Raw genomic sequence first — 25813 nt, 5'->3', positions numbered from 1 at the left:
CCCTACGTTGTAATGAATGCAATTTAAAAATTATAGTAAATCAATATTTTTTTAATTATAATCAAATAAATTAATGCTAGAATATAATTTTTAACAATAATAAATAATTTAGTCTCATTTGCAAAAATAAAAATAATAATTAATATTTATTAGGAATAGAGTGATAATGAAAAGTTATATATTTGTTGTAGTGGTTGATTTCTGGACGCACCACTGTGAACCCGTGTTGGTATGAATTATTGGAATGTCAGCATCATCAGGATCCAATATTAGTAATTTTATTTTATTGGAGAAGAGGGTGTTGCACATCTTGTCCTCTCCTTCCACTATTCTAATTCTATTTAAATATATATAATTACAACTTTGTAATTTAGCCAAACTGTCGTTTTCAAAATTGTTTTCATTTATTTTAAAGATACAATTAAATATAATAGAGTAAGTACGTACTCTGTCTTTTATTTTATTTTATTTATTCTTTGTAAGAAAGTAGTATTTCTTACGGTGTTCAAACATTGATGGTAATTAAGAGTTGGATCAAAATTAATATATATTCTTAATTACAATTGAACCTTAATTTGACTCATAATCACCAAACTCGCCCTCTCAAGAAATCAAATGAATCATCACATACACCTGAAAATCCTGGTAAAAGTCATGAATTCTTGAAGCCAAACCCTTTTAATATTAATTAAATCTCATGTGATCGATCATGATTTCTAGAGAACAAGAATTATTTCAAAAATAAAAACTAAAAAAGAAGAAGAATGGTTACTTAGGGCTGGAATTTGGTGTTTGGTAAGGCAAAAACATTGTCACGGGAGGATATATTACAATCCAAATGTTGTCCAAACCATGCATGTATTAATTGTGTCCCTACACAACCCAACCTATATATATATATATATATATGTCACCGTTTTCGGCTAAAACCTACGCCGAATCTTATTTCATTTTTTGTGTTGTAAGAGATAATGTTATGATTGTTGTCCCGAATTCTATTGCACTAATCATTTATATCAAGTACAGTTTTTTAGAGACAACTCTTCATTTTTTATGTATTAATACATGCTACATTTTTACCAATTCAAAAATCTATTTTATTATCCAAATAAATAGCACAAAAGTTTTCACTCTTTTTTTCTTTTTTTTTTTTCCTTAAAAGCCATAAATTATTATTTTTTAAGCAAATCAATATTAAATATACATATACTAATAATTATGATAATCGTATACTAATAGTTAATATCAAATAATTCAAATCAACACTTACTATTAATTTTGACTTATGGAGGAACTTATTTGTTAGACGGAAGCAAACTTCAAGGGTGTTAGATGTAATTTTTCAAACCACAAGGAATCTATGTGTAATTTTGTCAAACCTCATAAGAGAGAGGTGTAATTATTTCTAACTATTATAAAAATATAATAATATTCCACACATTTATAGAGTTTGAACCCATGACTTTGAGTCATGTCATGAGATTTCAATTTCACCAATTGAGCTAGGTTTAATTGACAAGTTTCCACTCAATTGTCCATCAGTTTGAAGTGATATTTCTTGATGATTGTTGTTGGATTTTGTCTATATATAATATAATGTTAATGCTAAAATATTAATTCACGCTGTTAAAGTTATAACTAAAAAGATATATTAAGTGATAATGTAATAAACATAAAAACTTCTATAAATTATTTTATAACACAATAAATGATAATTCTAAAATCATCACTTATTCTTTATCATTAATATTTTTCTTAACAATTTTAATTACTTAAATATTTAATAATATCCTCGTCTAGTGACGTTAACAAAGAGAAAAAGGGTAAAAAGGCTTGGTTTATAATTGGTTCGTAGCCGTTAATAAAGAGAAGAAAGAACTCAAAATAGTCATAGGATACTAATAAGTGGGGGTCAATTACACTTTTGGCCTCTAGGTCTAAATCGATTTTGGTTTCTAAACTTTTGATTTTGGTTCATAACTTTTACAAATTCATAGAATTTGGTTCTTAATTTTTATAAATTATTACGATTTTGGTCCATTTATTTCCTTCTTATCTTAAGTTTTTAAACTCAATTTTAATTATTGGACCAAAACCATAAAAAGTTATGGATCAAAATCATCCTCAAAAAATTTACGGGACAAAATTAATTTTGACCCAAAATATAGAGACGGAAAATGTAATTTAGCCCTAATAAGTAAAAGTGAAAACCCATCACTATGTTTGGTTTTAATTTTGGCCCATCTGTGAGATGGGCTGAAATAGTTTGCCAGTTTTAGGTGTATTTTGCATCATTTTAAAACAGTATTTTAATAATTTTTTGTCTACAAAATATACATATACATATAAATATATATAAAAGAGACATAATTTGACAATGAACGGTACTTTTTGTTTCCCACTACCCAACATCAAACATACCATATTTATTTTATGTTATCTCCAAAAATAAATCCAAACACACACACTATCTCTAACTTATACTTATTTATTTTTATTTTTTTCTCTCTATCTCCACAAAACACTCCAAAATAAATTAAAAACAAAACCAAATATTATGCATATTTCCACAAAGTTTGACTATGTGTCTTCTTGGTTAAAGTGGAAACCCTTTTGCCTTCTAAGCCAACAACTATGAACCATTGATCATTCATCTTGTCTATGACGAACATGCCTTGGAATTTGGGTTTTAATTAATTAAGCTTGATTATTTTTAGTCAGCATTATTTATATTATAAATAGTCACAGGCACTGCTTTTACCTTCTCCATAAATTTAATTCCTAGATCTATATATGTCGGTCTATTATTATTATTATAATAATAACAATTGCGTTCACAGTCACTAAAAGTTTAATCAATTATAAGTATATTTAGGGATAATAATACTTTCCTCCCTTGAAGTTTGATGTAATTAGACGTAAATTTTTTATAATTTGAGAATTGGGTTGAGTAAAGATGAATATTATAATTATAGTAGGAGGTGAGGCGAATAATTGTTTATTGTTGGTGGTGGTATAGATCATAGATGTATGTGAAAGGTCTGAAAAACGACAACAATTCCTATGAAGAATCTATTTAATTGAGCTTTGAGACATTTATTAGTCAGTCAGTCAGTCAATTAACTATTTTTAGTAGAGAATTGTATGTATGTCGGATCATCAATCTAACCCTCTAATATTCTCTATATACATACGTATTACATGTGGAGATCACATGTAATATATATATATATATATATATATCACCCAATTAATTATATATAGGGACTATTAATTATATAATATCATATTCAAATATTAGCTTGATATATCTATACTATAAAATTAAGGGTATATTACAACGACCTTTCATGAAATTTGTCATAATTACGAATAGTCCCTGATGTTTGATGAAATTATATAATTCTTGGATGAAAGTATGAAATTGTCAACTTTACCCTTATTGTATTCTTTATTTAAAAAAAATTATAAAAAATCAAATGGGAGGATGAAATATTTTTAAAAATTATAAAAAAAGTATCTACTTAGTCCATAAGAAAATAAAAAAAATTAAAAATTAAAAAATATAATTTTTAATTCATAAGGCATTTTGGTCAATTTAGCACAAAAAAAATAAATGAAAACCTAACGAATTTGGCTAATTGTTAAACAATCGTTAAAATCAAGGGATATTGGTAATTTTTCAAACAATAAAAAGTATTCATAATTATGCCAAACTTCAAAGGATGTCATTATAATTTACCCTAAATTTTAATACTATATTGTCCATATAAAAAATCGACATTAAAGAATTTTTTTTCAATAAAGAAGAAATTGAACAATGTATTCCCAAAAAAAATCTCAAACTTAGGGGAATATCTAAAGTTTTTAATAATAGATGAATATTTCTAATACTACCCTTACATTATATGGGGAAAAATGAGTTTAACCCTACACATTACACAAAAATAATTGTCTACACTTGACATTCAACACCAACTATAAAGAAAAAGAAACAAAAGAAAACAGGGTTTTAGCGACCACATTTTGCCATAACTTTTTTGAGAAATTTGTTAGAATTTAAATTTTGCAACGAAATTTGCGACAGTCAAAAAGTTGTGATGGAACTATAGCGATGGAACTATAGCGATGGAAAAGGGAATCTGATGCAGTGTACGTTGCAACAGAATACAAAAGCGTCGCAAATAATTATCATTTCAACGAACAAGGTTATTAACATTTGCAAAGACATTTAAAATGCGATTTGGAACGGTGTAATTGTTTGGTTGAGAATAAAATTTGGGACGCAAAGTGACGATTTGTCGTCTCAAAATTATGTGTGTTGTTTTGTCATTAATGTTATGTGGCTTTGCAAATATTTAGTTGAAAAAGCAAAAAAATGAAAAAAACAAAAAAAAAATAATAATATAATAAAACTTACCTCAATTTTCGCAGTTCTCAAGTCGCTCTAGCCACCGTCGACCTTCTTTATGAAGTAATCATCGAAGACAAAGACCTCCATTTGCCGGGGCAGCCAAAATTGGACCTCCTATGCAAACATTAAATAAATGGAAACGTTGATAAATTTAAAAAATAATTGATTTCAAATAAAATTTACCAGCTTCCTTTTATACATATGAATCAAGACACGATTATGTCTAAAAATACACCATGACCTCACAATTTTCTTAAGTCTCTTGACCAATATTGTAAAATTTGTCAATGAATAATAAGTGAATATTGTGCTTTTCACCTTCCTATCATGTTTGATCGGAAGGAAGTAAGAAATGAACAAATAACCCCTCAAACTAAAAAATAAAAAATATTATTAAATTAATAAATTTAATCTTGGTTCAAATATTATGTATAAGCTCTATTATTTTCATATATTAATCTCGACCCCACCATTAAAAATAATTAACCACGATTATATAATAGCTATCAACTATTTTTCATTAAGTAAGATTAAAATAATAGCGATAATTTGATTATGATTAAAGATCATAACAAATATTTTAGTAATCGTTAAGACCACAACAAATATTAATAAAAGTAATCAAAATCTAAACTTTTATATTATATTATTTAGCCAAAATTGATAGTATTAATCTACCGAAACTTTAAGAACAAACTCATTCATAATATATGAAACTTTACTCCTCGTCATGAAATAGTTGCAGCAGCAGTGTCGGTTGAGTGTAAATGTTTATACAAAAAAAGATGGCAAGAAAAAGAGTAAAAGGAAAAAGAAGAGGAGAAAAAGTGGTAAAAACTGTGGGATTCTGTGGGCCTGCAAACATGTGAAATCCCATCAGTTACAACTTTAATTTTTGTATTTGCACACTTTTGTTAGTGTGAGGAGAAGGAGAAGGAGAAGGAGAGGACAAAGCACTCAACTGCGCTTTCTGACAAAACCCCACCCCCACACCCACCACTTCCCCATTACTCCTATAATGCATCTTCCCACCCCCCTCAAATTCTTGCTTCTACATGTGTTGTTGGGTAAGTAGTATTTTTCGTCTCGTGCACTTGAAGATCGGAAAAGTTATCATATAAATTTTTATTAAAATATTAATAAAATATGATGAAAGAATTACAAATGAGATATTTTTAAAAAAATTTATAGAACTAATCATGAGAATTCATTAATTAATGGGATGAAAAATGTACTGATCCTAATATATGGAATGAACGTAATTTTTTTGTATATAAACACTGAAACACCAACACTACAACATAAAAGCCAAGTAACAAAAGATTTGTTTGCAAGCACACGGAGAACTGTAGTTCACTGACTTACAATAAAAAATAGTGGTACCAAACATACAATTAAAGGTTAATTTATGGACTTAAAGTTGTATTTCAAAAAATGTAGTGCCAAAAGTATAATACTCCTTTTTTATGTGGGGCTTAAAATGCAATTCATCCAACTTCAAACATTATTACGCTTCAGAAGAAAAGCATAGTGATAGACTAGTAACGTTGAGATCATCAACTTTTGCCAAAAGCACATTCAGAATCAAGCAACGGGCAAAATTTATAGTAACAACTACTCATTGGTTTCGAGTTCTATTAGACGTGAGTATGTATTATATATTATACAAAATTTATTTTATTATTTTTATTATATTAATGTATTGATTGAATCTACGTATTATATAATTTTATTGAGATACTGATATAATTATGTACTTATTATTGCAAAAAATATATTTTTTTTCATTTTCTTTCAAAAAATTCTCAAATTAAATTTTGAGTATGTTTTGTTAGGTTTATTTAAAATATTTTATAATCTCGTATGCCTATTATAAGATATATATTAGATTTTATTTTAAAAATAAGCTCTTGAAGTATTTAAATAAAATAAGTGTATACGTTTTGTAAGATATTAGTAACACTACTGTGTAACTAATACGACCAAATTTGAAGGAGTTTTGTTACCACTTAAAAAAAAAAAATCTAAAGGAGCTTATAAGCTCTTAACGTCTTATTTTTTAATCTTAAAAATTTATTTTAAAAAAAAATTATTGAACAATTTTCGCACTCAAATAATTTATAAGATACTTTAAAAAGCAAATAAGTCCCGCAAATACCCTCTTTAAGAAAATTCTCAAACTAAAATTTCATATCTTAAAATCATTTATTTCTAAAATAATATTTGAATTAAAAACTATATATTAAATTATATATTATATATTTATAGTGGAATTAAAGTAGATGTGTTATTAGTAGAGAGAAGGGAGATGCTATTGCCTCAACTGCTCTCCAAAGGTCCACTTGCCACTCCCATCAACTTTGTGCACCCACTGTAGTCTGTAGCACAAACTCTCTGCCAATTGACATGACACGCTATTTTGATTTTGTAAAGTAATTTTTGTGTATATATATATAAATTTAATTTTTAATTACTATAAATTAATTATAAAAATTCTGATTAATACACAAGTATAAATGCAACCCTTTTGTATAGATTTGCGGCGCCAACTTTATTTTATTTTTATTTAAAAAAATGATGGTTATATAGTAAAAAGGTGTATTGCAATAACACATGCTTTTATGGTGGAATAAATTGTAAAAGAAATTATAAGTTTAGTTGTAATAAAATATGACAGTGTTTAAAAATAAAAATTAAAATATTGCACAGAAGAAGTAAAATGTGGACTAGTCTTTTAACAAAAGATAAAATAATGTTAACATGTAGTTTATACTAATAAACTGAGGAAAGAATATTATAAGTCTTAACTTAAATAAACTTTAACTCAAATAATTATGAATAAGAATACCTTTTTTAATCATGAAAGGGTAAATTACATTTGACTCTTTATAGGTATGTTATTATTACAAATATTTTCTCGTTTTTGATAGTTATAGATATTTTTTATTATATAATGTTTGTAATGTTTTAAAAGATAAAAGATATTTGAAATTATGATAAATTTTAAAAGAATTACTGATAATTTATTTATTAAAAAAATAATAAACACTTAAATTGAATTATCACAACTCAACAGCAAAAATAGGTAACCCTTTTTCTTCCTTTTTTGCCTATAAAACCCCATCCCACAAATCCCTCGATGGAAGTGAACAAATTAAACAGCTCTTTTCTTTGCCACACAAGTGCTGCTGCCTCTCTGTTCTCCACTGAGGAGCCTGAGGCATCTTCTTCCTTCTCGTAGCTCTCTCCAGCCTCAGCCATGGAAGTAATGCTCAGACCTCTCCTCTCTTTCCTGTTTCTCGCCATCCTCATCCTCCACATTTCAGGTACACTTTTCTACCAAACACACATATGATTTCACTACATTCTCATTTTCTTTCTTGATTGCGTGTTCTCTTGTCTTCCCATTTTCACATTGTCAGTTCTTTGTAAACTGTGGATGAAAAGACTCAGAACGTGAAGATGTGTTTTTATTCTTTTTTTAGTCGTTAAAAATGTAATCTTTTTTATGGGTTTTCGTTGTTGTTGGCAGTGGAGGTCTCAGGTACAACAATGACGCTGTACAACAAATGCAGCCACCCTGTTTGGCCAGGCATCCAACCCAGCGCTGGGAAGCCGGTTCTCGCTAGGGGAGGGTTCAAGCTACCGCCAAACAAGTCCTACACTGTCCAACTCCCGGCTGGGTGGTCGGGACGCGTGTGGGGCCGCCACGGCTGCTCATTTAACGCCGAGGGCCGCGGCCGATGCGCCACCGGTGATTGTGGCGGGGCCCTCTTCTGTAATGGGATTGGTGGGCCCCCTCCGGCCACTCTTGCTGAGATTACCCTTGGTAATGATCAGGATTTCTACGATGTCAGCCTGGTGGACGGCTACAATCTCGCCATTTCCATCACACCCTTCCGCGGCAAAGGTATATATATAACTCTATGCTCTTTTCTTGATTGCTCTGCTCCAAGTATCACTACGTGTCTAAATTTCACTTCTACTGTTTGTGGGCTGGTTGGATCTTCACTTTCAGTGGGGAAAAATTAGAGAAGATATATTTAGGAAAGTCAGCTTAAGAATATAAGAGAAAATTTGTTTAAAGATTTGATTTTTGGAGATATATTTTATGGTTATGTAGATCCCATTTGTGTATAAATCGTCGGGGTACTCGATTAATTCTAAAAATGTATTTGAAAGTGATACTGATCTATTAAGAAGGACAGTGTGACAATGGAACTTGATTTTCAATGCTTTTTTCCAGCCAAAAAGTTCTTACTGTGAGGGTTCTTGAAGGCACCACACTGTATAACTTTGTTCTTTTTTGATTTATTTCAAATCTTAAGTACATTAAAAGAAATATGATATATAGTTGTAGCTTTTTACCATGGTTAAAAGTGAAAAACCATAACTAACCACGTTTGTGTAAGGCCAAAATATTAGTTACAATTAAGGACACTGCAAATATCTTTGCCATACTTAAGAACCATGGCGAATACTTTGGCCATAGCTAAAACAAAGGTTAATGTCGGCTAAATGTGGTTAAAGCTTAATCATATTGGTCTGTTTGACGGTGGCTGACAGCGTCGATTTACAAAGTTCTTAAGCCTTTGTGATTTACAACATAGGGAATAATTCAACTTTTTTATTGGTAGTGAAGTTTTAAGTGACTGGATCCTTATCTGTGAGCACGAGGCAATGACATAGTTCTTCATATGTTTATACCCCTGTTGTTATTGGAGTATTAGTTCAGCTGCAATTGATGAGGAATATGTGAAATCATCTCATTTTGTCAAGATCTTGTTGTTCTTTGTATTGCATCTGTAGATCCCTTTATTGATTACTTCAAGCTGTAGTGAGTACGACTGTGTAGCATTAATAAATGCTATGATTGATCTAATTGTTTTATCGGCCTGAAAGTGAAAGGACCTTTTAGAATATATTTGTCACCTAGTGATGGAAAATACAGAGATAAAGGAAAAATCAAACACCACTTATTTGCTCAACATTGTAATATAATTCTTTCTTCAAAAATTTTGGAAAATATAGAGAAATGGCAACAGTTAACTGGAAAAATTGATTAAATGTCTTCGACATCACACATCTTGGTGTTGTTTGATTTAGAGTTTAACTTTCTCTGTATCTGATAGCTCTGCCCTTTAATCATCACTTCTTTTCAAGATTGCATTTATACTGGTTTTTTTCCTTTTCTAGATATTTATTCTCTCCACCCATTAAAGTTGATTTTTCCATGTTCCTTTTCTCCTTTACACCATTCGCAGTTCCTGGGGACAAATGAGGATTGTGTTAATGTTCTGAACCACGTTGTTTATTTGTTAATGTGTTCAAAGAAGCCTTTGATTCATATGCATAAATGCATTTTACATTGCAGGGAAGTGCAGCTACGCCGGGTGCGTTAGTGACCTGAACATGATGTGCCCGGTAGGGCTTCAAGTCCGATCTCATGACAAGAAGAGCGTGGTGGCGTGCAAGAGCGCGTGCTTTGCGTTCAACTCCCCCAGATACTGCTGTACTGGGAGCTTCGGCAACCCGCAGTCGTGCAAGCCCACAGCATATTCCAGGATTTTCAAAGCTGCCTGCCCCAAGGCTTACTCGTACGCATATGACGATCCGACCAGCATCGCCACTTGCACTGGCGGCAGCTACTTGCTCACCTTCTGCCCTCACCGTTAGCGCATTTGCTCCTTTTCTCTTATGGGATCTTATTCGTTATCTCAATTAGTTAGCTGGTATAGTCATATAGTGTATCTTAATTGGTGGAGGTGGACAGTGAGATCTGGTTAGTGTTCTTGCCATGTTGGTGAGTGGATCTGTTCCATGGTTTAGTCTAAAAGAAAGAGGACTCAGCTGTCGTAGTAAACTGACATGGTATTATGATGTTTTGGTTGTGTTCTTGGACTTGGATTTAGGTTAGTTTCCTTTCTGGATTCACTGCTATTTCCTTTTACATTTTGCTTTCTGGTTGTGCATATCGATTTTTTGTATTCAAAATTCTATTTTATCTTCAACTCCATTTAATATATACATGATTGTATATGTTAAATGGAATAAAACAAGGTACTTAGTTTTGGTCCTAATTAAGTAGTTCAAATATGTGTTCAACTATTAATACACTTTTTTTTGGTTGTTTAGTTTAGCCTTTTTTCAACAAACTTCGTTTTGAGAAAAGTTGCAAGTTGTAACAATCTTAATGTAATCATGTTTTATCTAATTATGTATTATATCTATTAAGTAGTTTTTAATTTTTTTTTATTAACTTTAATAATTAGATCTGTTTTGGAAATTAGCTACAAAAATTTATTTATACTAATGTAAAAAACGAAAGACTTTTTTTGACTCATAGATGACGGTCTGTGCGATATTAGTTCTTTTTTATTGTGTCGATAATATTTTTAAATTAATTAATTATATTTTTTTAATGAAATATGATCTATTGGTTTATGTATGTTATTTCTTATTTATGATATATTTTAAATTATGAAAGACTATTATTATGTGAACATAGAAACAATGTGCCATGACTGTTAATTTTTATAAATTCAAACGTCATAATTATTCTTTTAAAATTAAAATTTCAGTATATTATAATAGCTCCCTAAAGTTTTTATAATTACAAATATCCTCCCATGTTTTAAAAACTTACAAATATTTTAATGAGATTGACGAACATTGGACAAATACTCCCTACAATGGACTATCTGAGAAGGTATTTGTGGTTGTTAATCACAGAGGAGTATATCTAATTTTTTAAAAAATGATGGAGTATTATAATTATGACAAACTTAGAGGCGCCATTGTGATTTATCCTTCAAAAGGGTAAATTAGAACGAGTTACAATGAGATTTGGTATAATTATAAACACCTTTTCGTTATTTGAAAAATTATGAAAACCCCCTAATTTTAGCGGCGGTCTAACAATTAGTCCAACTCGTTAATATCAGTTAGATTTTCATCCAATTTTTTATAGTGAACTAACTAAAATGCCTGTGGATTATAAATTATAAAAAAAATTAGAATTCATTTTATGAGCTAAGTGGATAATTTTTTTTTAATTTTTTATATCCACCTTGTACATGTGTTTTTTTATAATTTTTTAATTTTTATAAAAAAATAAAAATACAAGAAGGATAAACTCGACAATTTCAGATCTACATAAAAAATTATAAAATTTCATAAAAAATCAGAAAAAGTTATAATTTTTCAAATAATAAATAAGCACTCGTAATCATATCAATTTTAGACAAGCTCGTTGTAATTTACCCGATTTTCAAAATCAATTGTTGGGCAGAATTGGGCTATAGTAAGATTTGTAGGGCTTATGTGGGCTGCAGCTAGGGGTACTGGGGTAGATATTCTTGGGTTCATATTTTATGAAGCAATGTGTGGCAGCCTTTTGGAAAACAAGATCATATGTTGTGAGAGATTTAGTTCTGTTGGTGAGTAAACCTTATAATTATATGGTGAAAAGTTAAATTTTATTTCAAATGTAAATAATTAATTTAATTAATATTATAATATGTATTTTGTCATAAACAAGTGCCGTAAACTGTCAAATTAAAATAGTCCGACGAATCAAATCAAGTTTTCCAGTCAAGAATTCAAGACAATCAAACGACCACGTGTGCTCCACTTAATCAAGACAAATATTTATTATTGTCTATGTATAAAAATATAAATATTAAAGAGTTAATAATAATTTTATCAATAATATTATAGAAATATTTAATATATATATATATATCGATAAATAAAATTGTAACAAGGTAATATAAAAAATATTCAAGTGGACCACGACTTCTCCTCTTCAAGCCCCTCTATAAAGGAGTCACTGGAGCTAATCTTGAATGCATATGAAGAACGAAAGGGAAAGCGAGAGAAGGTGTAAATAAATTATCTTTGTGAAGTTCATTAAATTCAAGAATATTCAAAAAAACGTACACAAGAGAGATGTATTGTTCATTGAAGGTGCATGAAAATTATAACATCCAATTGGGAAAAAAATGCAATTTTTAGTCCAATAAAATAGAAAAATGACAATTTTGGTCTTGTCGAAATTAATTTTTAAAATTTGATCCTGTAATTTATTATTATTACTTTATTTTGCAATTTCAGGACAACTCTGGCCAATTGAGTCTTGCAATTTTCTGGTGAAATTGGCTGAAGTTGTCTTAAAATTGCATATTTTTCTTGAAGTTATAAGACTAAATTAAAATTTTGATTCCAACTGAATCAAAAATTCCACTCTATATAATTACAATACTAAAATTCCCCTGCCACATTATCTGGAAATTAAAAGCTAGTGAAAGAGCTCAAGTCCACGTAGATGTAGGCATTTTAGTTTATTTCTAATAGTGGTACGTTATTTTATTTTTGTTTATTTTGAATTTGTTAATTAATTTAAAAATATTAATATATTATATACTGAATATGATAATAATAACATGTTAATTGGTTTAGAAATATATAATAAAATATTTTTTTAGAAAAGAACAATTTCGTTTCAGTTCCAGCAGCATGCAAAGACACCAAAATAAAATACAATATTAGTGCTAAAATATCAAATAATAATTTAAAAAAAAGAATGAAATGATGGAAAAGATGAATGGTAGAGATGATGAGAAGGAGAGGGAGATGATGGTGTATAGAAGTTGCATGATGAGCTCATGATATGAGCTTCAAAGTAGAAGAAGGAAACTGCTCATGTCATGTACGTCATGCCTGCTTATATTTATATATATATTTGCCGACTTAGGTATTGTCATTTTCTTGCGCAGACAGTATTGGCATGCCTCATTAATGAATATCACCCCCCCCCCCCCCCCCCCCCCCAAGCCTCAAAATTAATTTTTTTTTTTTTTTGTTTTGAAGAAGAGGAATATTTATAAATATAAAAGTTTTGACTCGTCCACTAATAATTTTCACAAAAAAAAAAAAAGGGATTTAAGGCGGGTTTAAGAACGATTTGTTTTTTTTTTGGAGCGGTTTGATTGATTGAATAAATTAATTTAATAAATTTTTAATTAATTATATTTATGAATTTAATTGATTGAATAAATAAGAAATAATGGAATGTAATAAACATTATGAAACATAAATAATTAATAAAAATTCGAGAGAGATTGAGGAAATATAGAGAATATAAGAAGAATGGAAGAAGATACTAAGATTAAATGGAAAGAGAGGGACATATGTATATGAAAATTTAAAACGATTTCTATAAGACATAAATAGCCGTTAAAACAATCCGTTAATTTAAATTTTGTAACGGTCTTAGAATCACAAAATTGGAAGAGTTTTCTATCCGTTTAAATATATCCGTTTGTACTATATTTAGAATGGCTATAGTAACACATTATTAAAATTACACAAAAACATCCCAATTGAAATTAATTTAGTCACGGTCGTTGTAACACAACAGTTTTAAGTAGAAATCATACTTAGGAACGGGTTTTCTAAAACTAGTCCACATGCATACTAAAATCATTTCAAGTTGCACTTTATTTTGGAATGGTTGAGTGACGCGTGTCAAATTCCACTTTTTGTTTTTTGTGTAGTGTAGATGTGCTTGCTGACATTCCATGGTCATATAGAACCACTAGCAGGTGAATCAAAGGAGAAACTGCCTTTAGCCTAATATACAGTGCTGAAGCCAGCCTATCCATTGAAGCAGGGATTGAACACACATGATCCATCACCATGACCATGAAGATAATGATGGTGGCCAACTGTGGGCTAATTAACCTCCACCAAATAGATGAAATTTGCGAGAATGGCTGAAGAAAATACAAATAGAAAGTAGTAATTAAGCATGTAGAATAGAAGGGCGAGAGAAGAATTCCAAGTTATGATGAGAGGTGGTGCGCTAAAACAAGTGGGAAAACTGGCCCCCAACTCATACAAAATAGCAAAGGTGATGAAGAAGAAGATGATACATTACATGTACATAGGGGATAAGATATGGACTCCAATTTCCGAGGCCAAATATAAAAGATGGATCTGTCTTGTAAAGGCTCAAAGTTCTAGGAAGAGGAGTATATATGCATAATACAGTGGTGAAGAGGAATCTCAAGCTCATGCACCCCCCCTCCCCCCCTCTTCAACTTCATTTGCCCTTTCAATGGAACAAACTTATGTCTAACTTGGAATTCTATACCACCCACGCAAGAGTCACTATAACAAAATAACTTAATAGTTATAAAAAAAAATAATATTAAAATTAATATCGAACTAATTAGTAAGTAATTTTTTTGTTGCAAATGTATATTATTTGATATATATTTTAAATAATTCATTGTAAATTTTGTTAGCAAGTATATATATTTCATCATAACTATTTTGCAATTGGATTGTAACAAATACTAGCTGTACTGCATCCGTTAATAATGTTATATTTTTTTAAAAGACTCTTTGCAATATAATTAATTTATGTACTGTATTAATTAATACATGTACAATTTAGACAATGATATTTTGTTTCAAAAACATCTTAATTATTACAAATACATACTAATTCATGTTAATTATTTGCAATTTGTTTGATAAATTTATTAGTTTCTTAAAATATACTGATATTTTATTTTTTTATTACTCGATAATATCCATACTAGTCCATATTAAAAAAAAAACGCTTCATGATATTATCGTCAACATCGCAACTTTAAACTATAATTTTCTATTGAGTTTGAGGGGGTGAAAAAACTCATCTGAGAAGCTCAAGCATGCATACCTGAAAGGCGAATACAAGAACAATCATAAGGGTGCAAACCCTAACTCTTGCCGCTCTCTCTAGTTTGAAAGGGAAAAAAAAATACAATTTTGGTTCACTGATATAAGAATAGTGGCAGTTATTTAAAATTCATAATAACTGACTATAAAAAAAATAACAATTTTGGTTTAAAAAATCTTAATTTGGCCGAAAAATTTAAAAAATCTCAATTTCTAGATGTCAAGTACATGCAATCTATGTGACAAATTCCGGTCAAATTAAGAATTTTTGAACCAAAATTATTATATTCATAAATTACAAATGTTTATTTCAAATCTTGGACCACCACTCCTATGTCCATGGACCAAAATTGTCCCAATTTGAAATGTCAATTTTTCTTGAGCCACTGAAAATCAAGAAAACATTTGAGAGAAAAACCAACATGACCAAGAAATGTGACAACTAGATATATGTGATATGAGAATCAGCAGAAATGATTCGCCCCATGCACCGATTTTACTGTGAGTAAATTTTCGAAAACATTACCCACCCGGGCGTAGATCGTGGTCCAAAAATGTGTTGTTGGTCTGGTGGGATCGATGTAGTCAATATATCCATGGAAGACTAGTGATGATGTAAACCATCGATATGTCGTCCCGACAAAAATAGGTTACTTTACAATTGCTTCAATCATCTCTCCCTCTGATCACTTTTGAGTTACCACTCTATATATCAAGAAGAAAGCCCTTACTAATTTCTATTCTTTTTACCGTCGATTTAACCCTGAACTATGCCAAATTAACCACTACACAAGGCTTAAAAAAACAAAAATAAAAACTCGAATACCCTAAAAGAAGTAAATGCGTATCTCGCTGAGTTTTTCCTCCCAAAAAAATCGGCCACAAATGGCCAAACAAGTGACACGTGTCGTTTTCCATTAATTCATTTGATAGTAATGAAAGAGGATACAAGAAGATTTTTGAAAAAATTCTTACCACTTAAATTCACGGAAAACCAACACATGTTTTCACACGTGACTCCTTTAATTTCACAACTTCTAGTTATTTTTGCTCAGGTAATATTTGAATTAAATTTGTCATATATATTTTTTTTATAATTATCAAACAAAAAATACATTTTTCCCTCACGTTCCTCATGCCGCATCAACTAAAATGGCCAAAAAAATATAAGCCCAGATTAACTAGGTCACAACGTGCAAAAATGTGATAATTTCCTGCCAATTTAGCTTTTCCCACTAAGATTTGGGCTAAATATGCCACTTTTTTTTTTTTTTACATTACAGCCAATCATTACAATTTTCAAATGGTACCATCTTATAGTTAGCGGAAAAAAATTGCATTTTTTCCGTGGCTTCATATGCAATGCACAAATAAGCAAAGATATTTATTGATTGACCCCAATTTACGGAACGAAAAATACTAGTTAATTCCACCTTTCCCAACAAAAAAATAATAGTTATAATAATAGTAAAGAGTAGAATTTAGTATTTTGGGGAGAAATTTATTAATTAGAACTTGTGTACATGAACAGTTTTAAGTGTCTTCTATGACATCAATAAAGCTAGGCCAGTCCACCACACCTAATTTCCACATGAAATAACACATGTTCTGAACTTGCAATTAAACGGGTTTGTACTATTTTGTTTGATAACTTTACACCTATATATATATAGTAGGAAAATTGTCTGTACGTGGCCTATATATATATACACACAGTCAGAGTGAAACGAAAAATGAATGAAAGCATGATAGCTGAAGGCCATTGTATGCCATATATGTATGGTTGATTGATTAGCAATCAGTTCCAAACATGTTGTTTTTACTGAATTTCTCTGTGGTCCCTAATTTTAAATATGGTTACCTTCATCATATATATATATATATATATATATATTGTCTGCCTCAGCCCTGCCTATTGTCATCTTCTACATGAACATCTGTCCTAATCAAGTTTTTCTTTTTTTATATATATTTGTTTTTGGAATATAGGTATTAAAAGAGTTATCTTTTCATTACTATTTGAAAAGAGTTGTTGTAGGAAAGAGCAATTACTAGTTTATGTATGCAATATTTTTTAATCATCGGAGTTGGATATTGGGTTAAGTTTGTAGACTCATATATATACATCTACATGTAAGATACCAAATACTATAGTTTGGACGTGCGCATAATTAAGTCGTTCTTAAACACGTTCTAAAAATGATATGATCGTTTATTCCTTTCACTGAGCTTTTGTACATAAATAATCATGCAGAACTTGATTGAACCTGGTGTACGTTTGCAATTGTTCATCGAAAAGTTGTGACGGCCTTTGAAAATCGGAACAAGCCACTGTTGCAAAAGTTGTGCCGCCCCAAATTGTTCAATTGAAATTATCTTTGTCCTTCTTTTGTTTTGCTTGTCGGAAATCCCCATCGAAAATCACAATAGAAAACCACAATAACGTTGCAAAATTTGTCGCAATCATAATTGCAAATCATGTATTTAATGTTCGTCAAAACATGAGGTCTTGCGATGAATATAAGTGCCTGTTGCAAATACTTGCGAGGGGTTGTTTATTCTGTTGCAAGCCCTTGCAGATTATCCAGTCTCTTGCCGTCCAAAAGCCCACCATAAAACTTGAGTTGTATCCAATTTATTTAAAAATCCATCAAATAATAGTGCTTTTTCCCTGATAGTATTTAGGGCAAAATGTTTTTTTTAGTTCTATAAAATATGGACAGAATTTGTTCTGTACCATAATTTTGATTGGTGTCACTTTTAGTCGCATAAAACTCATAATCACGTATGTTTAGTTTCAAAAAGTCACTAGTGTTGTGGTTTAGGACTAAAAAGACATTGTAATTTTTGGGACTAAAAAAACCCAAAGTTACATTTTTGGAACTAAAAAGATGTTTTGTGGGACTAAAAGCATCAACTGTCATAATTGTGATACAAAAAAAAATTCTACCCTTATTTTATGGGACTAAAAGAACATTTTGCTCTAATATTTAGGTAGCCATACTATCATCTTAATCTCTAATTATGTTATATAAGCTATTCGAGTTCAGACACCACTAATATAAATTGGAGTTAAACCAAGCCAAGTATCAGTTGATGATCTATATTAACATCTGGGTTCCTATAATTTTATTTTTTATTGGAACATTCTAAAATAATTTATTCTTTCAATATGAAATAAATGTCTTCCTTTTAAATTAAAGGGACCCTCTACGTTAAAGTTATAAATTATTTTTTTCAGAAAAGAAGTCCAAATTAGTATTTAAGGACGACACAATGTAAAATTTTAATTTTCCATTCTAACTGAAAACTTCATATTGAATCAAAATAAAATTTAAAGGAAAAAAAGCAGGAAGGAATGTCTTCTCACATTAATCTAATATATATATATATATATATAGATAAATAAAACGTATTTATATTCTATAAATGTGTTCACACACACACACACACACACAGCTCGAATTCAGATTTTGCAATTTGCATTCAATGTGAAGCTTTCAAATTAAATTCCATATTTGGACTTTCTGGGAACTCATCTGATCCTCTCTCTCTCTCTCTCTACTTCTGAGGAACCATAGAAGTCTACTTCTGTCAAAATAGAGCTTTCCATAAACATAGCATAAATGCATTACAATCTTTTCCACATTCCCAGCTTCTGAAAATCGCACCCGAAATGACAAAACCTTGGAAGAAATCAACCCATCGAAAATCCAAACACAAAGCCATCACATATCATTTCACTACATCGATTAATTGCTGATAGCTAAGTGAAATTTCATATATATATATATATATATAAAATTCATCCATGCTTGGATGCATGCATGCATTCACCCTCTATTCATCAGTTCTTTAATGGAAGGAATTCGAAGAATTGCTGAGGAGTAACATGACTATATCCACCACCTGAATCCTCCTCCTCCTCCTCCTCCTCCTCTTCCACAGCACATAAGTCGTGGTTCTGCCGGCGCTGGGGGCCGCCGCTGGACTCAAGAGGAAACAATTCAAGAGTTTGTGCCTCGTCTCCGCCGGCGCGGTGGTCAAGATTAGGGTAGGGTTGGAGAAAGAGGTTGATGAAATCTTGTTGGTGCGGCGGCGGCGGCGGCAGCTTTGTTGTTGTTGAAGGAATAGTAGTAGTAGAAGGGACAGTAGGGGCAGAAGAGGGGTTTATTAGGTTGGTGGTGGGAGATGAAGAACAAGACAAACAACGCATTATTTGCCACGTGGCATTCCTCCTCTGCTGTGGAAATTCTGCGTCGAACTGTACCCATCCATCTGCTTTACATTCTGCTTTTGCTGTCCCCATTTGCTTACATACAGTTTTCTGATAATTAAATGCATGCAAACAGCTACAAATTAATAACCAATTGAATTTCATCCTAGAACAAATTATATATATATATATAATTACATTAAATAGTACATATTTTTTAAAAAATTTCCCTGAAAATATTTATATATATATTTATATAATATTTAAATTGAATAAGTTTGAATGATTTATTTTAAATTTATATATATACATGTGAAAAAGGGTGAAATGGTCTTTTAAGTTTAGATGAATACATATACTGTAAGTGCCCATATTTGCAAAATGTAATGAATAGCACAAGCCCCAAAAACCCTAGCAATGTTTCATAACAATAGCAGCCCCGACAGAAAGGAAGGTAAGCAGCTTTTGGACCCTTTTCATTTCCCAACAAACAAAGCTTTTGATGCTTCGCCTTCCCCTCCTTTTAAAAGGTTGTTTTTTTTTTCTAACCTGAAATCTAATACTTATGTAATCATGTCCTAATTATCATCTGATTAATTATTACTCATTCTACCCAACTCATACAATTTCTTTTACTTTCTTTTAAGCTCTATAAGCCACACCCTTCTTTCCTCCCTCCAAGAATATTTATGAGCGCACACACGCAAATATATATATATATATATATATATATTATTCAGTTTGATGAACATGGAGTTTTAGATCAAACTTCAAGAAAGCATTTTTTTCTAAATATTTATACTTTTTTATTAAATGTAAGGGAGTTAGAATAACTAATTTTGATTAGTAAAATATATAATTAAATAAATATAATACAAAAAAATTAAAATTATACAAACACATTGAATATGCTGCCATTGCTAGGCTTTTTTTCTTTTTATAATTAATGAGGGTCAAATAATTTAACTACTATATATGTCCAACTATATTAATCTTTTAGCCAAAAAAAAAAAGAATTCCTACTTCAAGAAACAAAGTCCCATCTTGAAAAACATTAAAAGAAAGCAATTTAAGATCATTGTAAGATTTTGAAAAGACTGATGTAGTGATGTTGTTTCAAAATCTAAGTCACAGAAAAGGGAGAGAAGGGTGGGTGGGGGGTGGGGGGGCTCCTGTCCTTGCGGAAACATGAAGAAAGACAAAGGTGAAAGCAAAAAAAACTGAACCTCTGCAATTGTACTAGAGTTTGTAGGAGATGCCCAGTTCTTAGTCTGTTCAACTTCAAATGCTGTCCTATTTGCTCCTGTACACACACACACACAGACAAAACAAAAAGAAATCAACTTTACAACTCAAGAAATAACCGGAATTACAACTCAAGAATCATACATTCCTCCTTTTGTAGCTTTCGTACATTTTTACCGACCCGAAAAACATACAATAATGTACTCATGTGAGGGTAAAAAAATGGTTCTTGCTAACTGCAATTATATGTGTTTTTAACTGATGATGATGTTTCAATTACCTGATGTTTCTCTCTTTTCGCCATTTTCGGTGTGATTATTGTTATGGGGTTGTTCATCGGAGAGAGATTCGAGCTGGCGACGGCGTTTCTGGCGTTCTCTAGCCTTGTGATTCTGAAACCAGTAGAACACGTTCTTGCCCTCAATCTTGCCGTATCGCCTCAGCTGTGCGGTAATGTGCTGGATTTGCTCGGCCGAGGGAGTTCGAGTGCCCCTCCGGTACAATTCTTCAAGGGTTTGAAGCTGTTCAGGAGTCGGGTTCCAGCGCGAACTAACCACAACCTGTTGTGTGCTCCTGTTTGGCTCCGCCATTGCTGCTCCAACGAGTAATTAACATCAATCCCGTCATAATATTCATTTCATGTACATATATATATATATAATCAAAGCGTTTCCATGAATCATCATATCAAGAGAGGTGGGTGCATATATATATATATATATATATATATATGTTAAATTAATAGATCAACGAAATCAATGATGACTTGCCAAGATGGTGGTTGAAAGCAAGAAGATGATCAGTGCCGTGGATACGAGTTAAACAAGGCGGGGTTGTGGAGGTGGTGGCGGCGGCAGCGGCTGGTCTCGGCATGAGGGGGCGGAGCTTCCTGCCGGAAAATGGATCTTGCATGCTATTGAACTCTGCCCCATCATTGTATCCCATCATCCACATCATCTGATAGCTTAGGGAACAAACACGAACTCTATTCTGCTCTTTCAGGGCCTTAGGGTTTCAAGGGGAATAATATGAAAGAGATCAAGTGTTTGTTTGCAGTAAAAGGAGAAGATAGACTTATCGTTGGAGATAAAGATCTTATTTTCCTAGTGGGAGGTGTGTTTTTTGCCTTCTGAGGTTGAAATAATGGCTTCAACTGAAGTTTCTAAGAAGGGAAAAAGAGCAAGGAATCTAGCTAGGATGGATGAATGGATGGTACGTAGTAATTAATAAAAGAGATTTAGATGGTTGGTATTGAACAAAAATACATGATATATACAAATAGTAGTAGTGCTTCTCAAGTCTTGATGATAATCTCAAATTTAAAAGGGTTTGAGTTAATGTAGCAAAAAATGCATAGTAGAGAATGAGTATGCAAATTGCAAATGATGAGTTTGAGAGAAAGAGATGGAGAAAAATGGAGACAGATAGAGAAAGGGCAAGAAAGAAGGAATAGGGTGTTGGTTGAAATTGAAACAAGGTGAGGTTGACTGGGGTTATACAAGTTAAGAGGGCGGACAAATCACAAGTATTTGGACTTTTTACAGAGAGGGGGGCGGTTGATTAGAGGAGGGAAAGAATATGAAGTGAAGGGAAAAAAAGAAAAAAAGAAGGGGAAGGGGAGGAAAGGCGTGGAATTCTGGGAGGGGTGGGGGTGGGGGTGGGGGTGTTGGAGAGTTATCGGTAGACGTGAAGGGAGAGGGACGTGACGATGATGAGGGTTATCATAAGCCTCATCACCTTCTTACAGCCTCATTTATTGTTCTTCTGCCTGTCTCGTGCCTTTCACACTTATTCTCAATCCGAACTGCCCCTCCTCCCCTATTCTCTCTCTTTTCTACCCTTTTCTTTGTCTCTCTCTACCAACACCATTTCCTCTCCCTACTCACACTAAAATACCACCTTCCTCACGCTATATGCTCTCATTTATAGGAAACTTTTATAGTATTCAACTTCCACAATGGAGATAAGATTTTTGTCTAAATGAGTGCTACTTTGCTCTAATATTTTGATTAAACATTACATTGGTGTTCAATTTTTGTTTGACTTTCTCTTCCTGCTAATTTTCGTAAGTTATATTCCTTTATTCTTAGAAAAGTACTTAAGCTTAAGAGACTAACAAATTTGATAACCTTTATGCATTTTAAGAAGTAAAGACTCATGGAACTTATTATCTATTAAAATGAGGCCAAATTGTATTTGCTGTCGTATATGTTTGGATCTGTTATTTTAAGGATTCTTACCACAAGAATAATAAATTATAACTCATAATTAAATAAATTTTAGTAATCACAGAACTTCAATCACTGGAGTTTTATAATTCGTCGGAAATGATTATAGTAGATGAAATTAGGGTTTTCTAAATTGAATTTTCGTTGTTGCAGCATCTAATCACCTAACCTCTGGCGACATAAATGAAGAATAAATTAGGAGGTGATTTTTTAAGAACTACAACTATAAAAAACTGACAATTAGATACCCATAACTCAACCCCATCTATTATTAGTTTTCCTCATCAAGAAGAGATGACAGATAATTAAGGCATTGTGATGTGCCAGTTCAATTTAGCCTATACTAGTGGTTAATATACTATAACAAAAGTGATCAATACCAATAAAAAAAAATAACGTCGAATTAATTAGTAAATTTTTATTATTAATTTATATTATTTAATATAATGAATTTACTTACTAATGGATTTAGCAAAGAAAATATTTTTGTTATCAAATTTAGCAATAAATTATTTAAAATACATATTAAATAATATAGATTAGCAACAAAAGTTTTATTTATTAATTAGTTTGACGTTGATTTTACCATCAAAATTTTTCGTAATTATTGAACTATTTTCTTGTAGTGATATTTAAGGTTATTTTGATTTAGCTTTTGGGTTTTAGGAAATTAGATGTTTTAATTAATTAAATTTTTTTATTTGTTGACCAACAACACTTTTTCATAGTCCACCAGATGTTATTTGTTTTCTTTTACCTTTGGAGCTTTAGGATATTATATTTAAATCAATCGTAGAACACATTTGATTTAATTTCTTAAAATTATCATGCATGTCTGCATATGAACTATATTATCTCATTTCTTTCGACTGCCACTATAAAAAATGTAATATTTAACTATGGTAATTAGTCATGATTAAAAATAAAATAGCCGCAATAAATAGTCATTGACCATGACCATGTAATGATTGTTGGCCGTGGTATCTGCGCGGGTGGTTAAAACACTTGTCATGGCTCTTAGCCATGACAAATAATGACAAATAACTTTTTCTTGGTGGAAAAAATCTATGTTTTGCATTGGTTTTATTTAACTGTGGTCAATAAAAATTATTTAACGTAATTTTTTTTTACTTCATAGCTATTAAAATTATAGTCAATAGTCATTTTTTTTCAAGTGCGAGACTAATTTTTTGGATTAATTTTAGTAATGAGATAAAAAAATGGAAAACATGTATTCCTGGTACAAGCTAAATAAGATCCAGGGATGTAAACAAATTTAATTAAATTGTTTGTTTGTTTGTTCTTTTTGTTTCAAAAGATATTCCAAAAATTGATGGAGGAACGTTTCTGGCAGCAGCCTCCAGATACTGCCTCATCAATCGGGAGTGGCCCATAGCAACAATAAGAGAGTTGTGGGTAGAGGCTCTAGCGGGCGAAAGAGGGGTTAGGGGTGTTTGGCGTGGCCTCCGTGGCACATACATTGCAGGTCGCCCGCGCTAAGACCTCCAGCGCGCTCTCGACAACCGCCGGCCCGTCTCAAGACACCAGTCTCAAAAACATTGCGCACATTAAGAACACCCTCATCATGTGTTGTTGCACATGGGCTCCCCACCCCCTAGTAGTCGACCAGCAACCTGACCTCCAGCCCCAGCAGTCAACACTTGCTCGATTGATCAGCACAGGCGCTGGGAAGGATGCTAACATTAGATTAGGATTTTTATTTTTCTTTTTTCTTTTTTATATTTTAATTTGATATTGTAATGATTAGATTTTTCAATTTATTTATAATAATTGATCCTCTTCTAATTTCTTTTAGTCTTTTAAATTTAACTGCAAATAATTATTTATTACGAATATTAATACAATAAATAAAAATATTTTTTAAAAATAAATGATCTAAATTATTTCCGATGGTGCATACCGTTGGAAAACTTTGTTCCAAAAATACTGTCGGAACAAAAGTTCAAACAGACTTTTTCAACGGCAACCATAAAAAATAATTCATTGGAAAATATGCCACAAAGTTTGCCACAATTCAATCGAAGGAGCACTGTTGCAATAACTCAATACATGAAATTTTCTTTTTTAAAAAAGAAAACATCAGAAAAAAATTTCGTACAAACTTTTGAATGGCAACCATCAAAACAATTCATCACAAATTTGCCACGTCCCGTCGGAGGATCACCGCGGCAATAACTCCATACAAAAAGTTTTTCAAAATACCATCGAAAGTTAAATAAAAAATCCGTTACAAATTTCATCAAAAGTCGTCATTCTTTTGGACAATGTAATTTCTAATGACTTTTTTAGTTTGTTGGAAATATTTCGAATGAATCTACATTTCCGTCCAAAATCATTTCTTATAATTATGGGGTTCGTAGCAACTAAGCCATTTCTGTTGGAACCTATTTTGTAGTGCATATTATTTACATTTATTTGAATCATTATTGAATTTTTATATTTATCTTTGGATTTGATTTTGTTACTATCAAATTGAATGAATTTTAATTGAATCGAATAAAGCTTGATATTCAAACTTAAAAAAGCTATTCCAATATTAAATTTAGAGTTTGGGTGTTGGAAGTGAAGCGAATGTTGAGTAATATAATTAATATATTGAAGGTGAGTACAATTCCCAAGGGCAAAGGGTTATTTTGGGTGGATATGTTCCTATTTATGTATTATTACATAACAGTCGTCCCACTGTCCAGTCAACATATACATTATGGTTGTAGTAGTTTGTTTGTTTCATGCCCATATTATTATTATTATTATTATTATTATTATTGTCCTTTACCTTCACATATATATATATATATATGTATATATGATGCAATAATATAACACCTTTACGTGCTATCACAATTACTGTGTCCTCCCTTTTGGAATCTTCTCTGCATCCATTCTCATGTCATCCCTTACATTCAATCTCTCTTCATATGATTTCCCACCCCCCCCCCCCCCCCCCCCCCACACACACGT

At 31.3% G+C, this 25813-nt stretch overlaps 2 protein-coding genes across 2 annotated transcripts; one reads left to right on the top strand and one right to left on the bottom strand.

Annotated features, from left to right (window-relative positions):
- LOC105166560 (thaumatin-like protein) lies at nt 7545-10386 on the top strand. Its single transcript, XM_011085956.2, has 3 exons — nt 7545-7740; nt 7947-8324; nt 9789-10386. Exons 1-3 carry the CDS (start codon nt 7674-7676, stop codon nt 10088-10090), a joined length of 747 nt encoding a protein of 248 aa, XP_011084258.1. The 5' UTR covers nt 7545-7673; the 3' UTR covers nt 10091-10386.
- Nucleotides 18691-22055, bottom strand: LOC105166551 (WUSCHEL-related homeobox 1). Its single transcript, XM_011085944.2, has 4 exons — nt 21374-22055; nt 20884-21195; nt 20585-20661; nt 18691-19469 (listed from the first exon to the last, which is right to left on the bottom strand). The coding sequence occupies exons 1-4, from the start codon at nt 21558-21560 to the stop codon at nt 18990-18992; spliced, it is 1056 nt and encodes a 351-aa protein (XP_011084246.1). The 5' UTR covers nt 21561-22055; the 3' UTR covers nt 18691-18989.

Source organism: Sesamum indicum, linkage group LG1 (genome assembly GCF_000512975.1).
Source record: "Sesamum indicum cultivar Zhongzhi No. 13 linkage group LG1, S_indicum_v1.0, whole genome shotgun sequence".
Taxonomy (NCBI): Eukaryota; Viridiplantae; Streptophyta; class Magnoliopsida; order Lamiales; family Pedaliaceae; genus Sesamum; species Sesamum indicum.
This window is presented reverse-complemented; position numbering and strand designations above follow the sequence as displayed.

What these genes read in the sequence shown, in the direction of transcription:
- LOC105166560 (XM_011085956.2), top strand. Translation starts at nt 7,674, where the DNA reads ATGGAAGTAATGCTCAGACCTCTCCTCTCTTTCCTGTTTCTCGCCATC. An exon ending in CCTCATCCTCCACATTTCAG is followed by an intron (nt 7,741 to 7,946) that starts GTACACTTTTCT and finishes TGTTGTTGGCAG; the next exon opens with TGGAGGTCTCAGGTACAACA. An exon ending in CACACCCTTCCGCGGCAAAG is followed by an intron (nt 8,325 to 9,788) that starts GTATATATATAA and finishes TTTACATTGCAG; the next exon opens with GGAAGTGCAGCTACGCCGGG.
- LOC105166551 (XM_011085944.2), bottom strand. Translation starts at nt 21,560, where the DNA reads ATGATGTGGATGATGGGATACAATGATGGGGCAGAGTTCAATAGCATG. An exon ending in TGCTTTCAACCACCATCTTG is followed by an intron (nt 21,196 to 21,373) that starts GCAAGTCATCAT and finishes TCGTTGGAGCAG; the next exon opens with CAATGGCGGAGCCAAACAGG. An exon ending in ACTCTAGTACAATTGCAGAG is followed by an intron (nt 19,470 to 20,584) that starts GTTCAGTTTTTT and finishes TTTAATTATCAG; the next exon opens with AAAACTGTATGTAAGCAAAT.